Source organism: Morone saxatilis, unplaced genomic scaffold (assembly GCF_004916995.1).
Source record: "Morone saxatilis isolate NCDOM2014 unplaced genomic scaffold, NCSU_SB_2.0 Contig12, whole genome shotgun sequence".
In the NCBI taxonomy this organism is placed as follows: Eukaryota; Metazoa; Chordata; class Actinopteri; family Moronidae; genus Morone; species Morone saxatilis.
In genome coordinates this window covers 21,138,360-21,138,623 of record NW_023339674.1, presented here as the reverse complement: position 1 = coordinate 21,138,623, position 264 = coordinate 21,138,360, and the positions used below count along the sequence as shown (strand labels likewise).

The following is a 264-nucleotide window of genomic DNA, read 5'->3' as shown; positions in this document are numbered from 1 at the left end:
TATCTAACTCTCAACGAGAAAGCAGATACGCATATTTCTCAAATAGTCAGCTACTCCCTTAAATAATAAAAGTTGGCCTATATGCTGATTTTTTTTATTTACTCTTCTCGCAGGTATCAAAGCATTCTGACATTACGGCAGCCTCTCGAGAAAGACAACGGAAATTATACCATCACAGCCATCAGTGGCTCCCGCACTGCTCAGTTCTCCTTTACCCTCAAAGTTAAAGGTGAGAAAGATAGTGTATATAGATAGATAGATAGA

General features: G+C 38.6%; 1 protein-coding gene across 1 annotated transcript in view; it reads left to right on the top strand.

Moving 5' to 3' along the window:
• pdgfra (platelet-derived growth factor receptor, alpha polypeptide) overlaps nt 1-264 on the top strand; it is an 18,149-nt gene that overhangs the window by 6,662 nt on the left and 11,223 nt on the right. Inside the window, exon 8 of the mRNA XM_035653107.1 lies at nt 114-229. Within this exon, the coding sequence (XP_035509000.1) occupies nt 114-229 (116 nt within the window). The remainder of the gene's footprint in view (nt 1-113; nt 230-264) is intronic.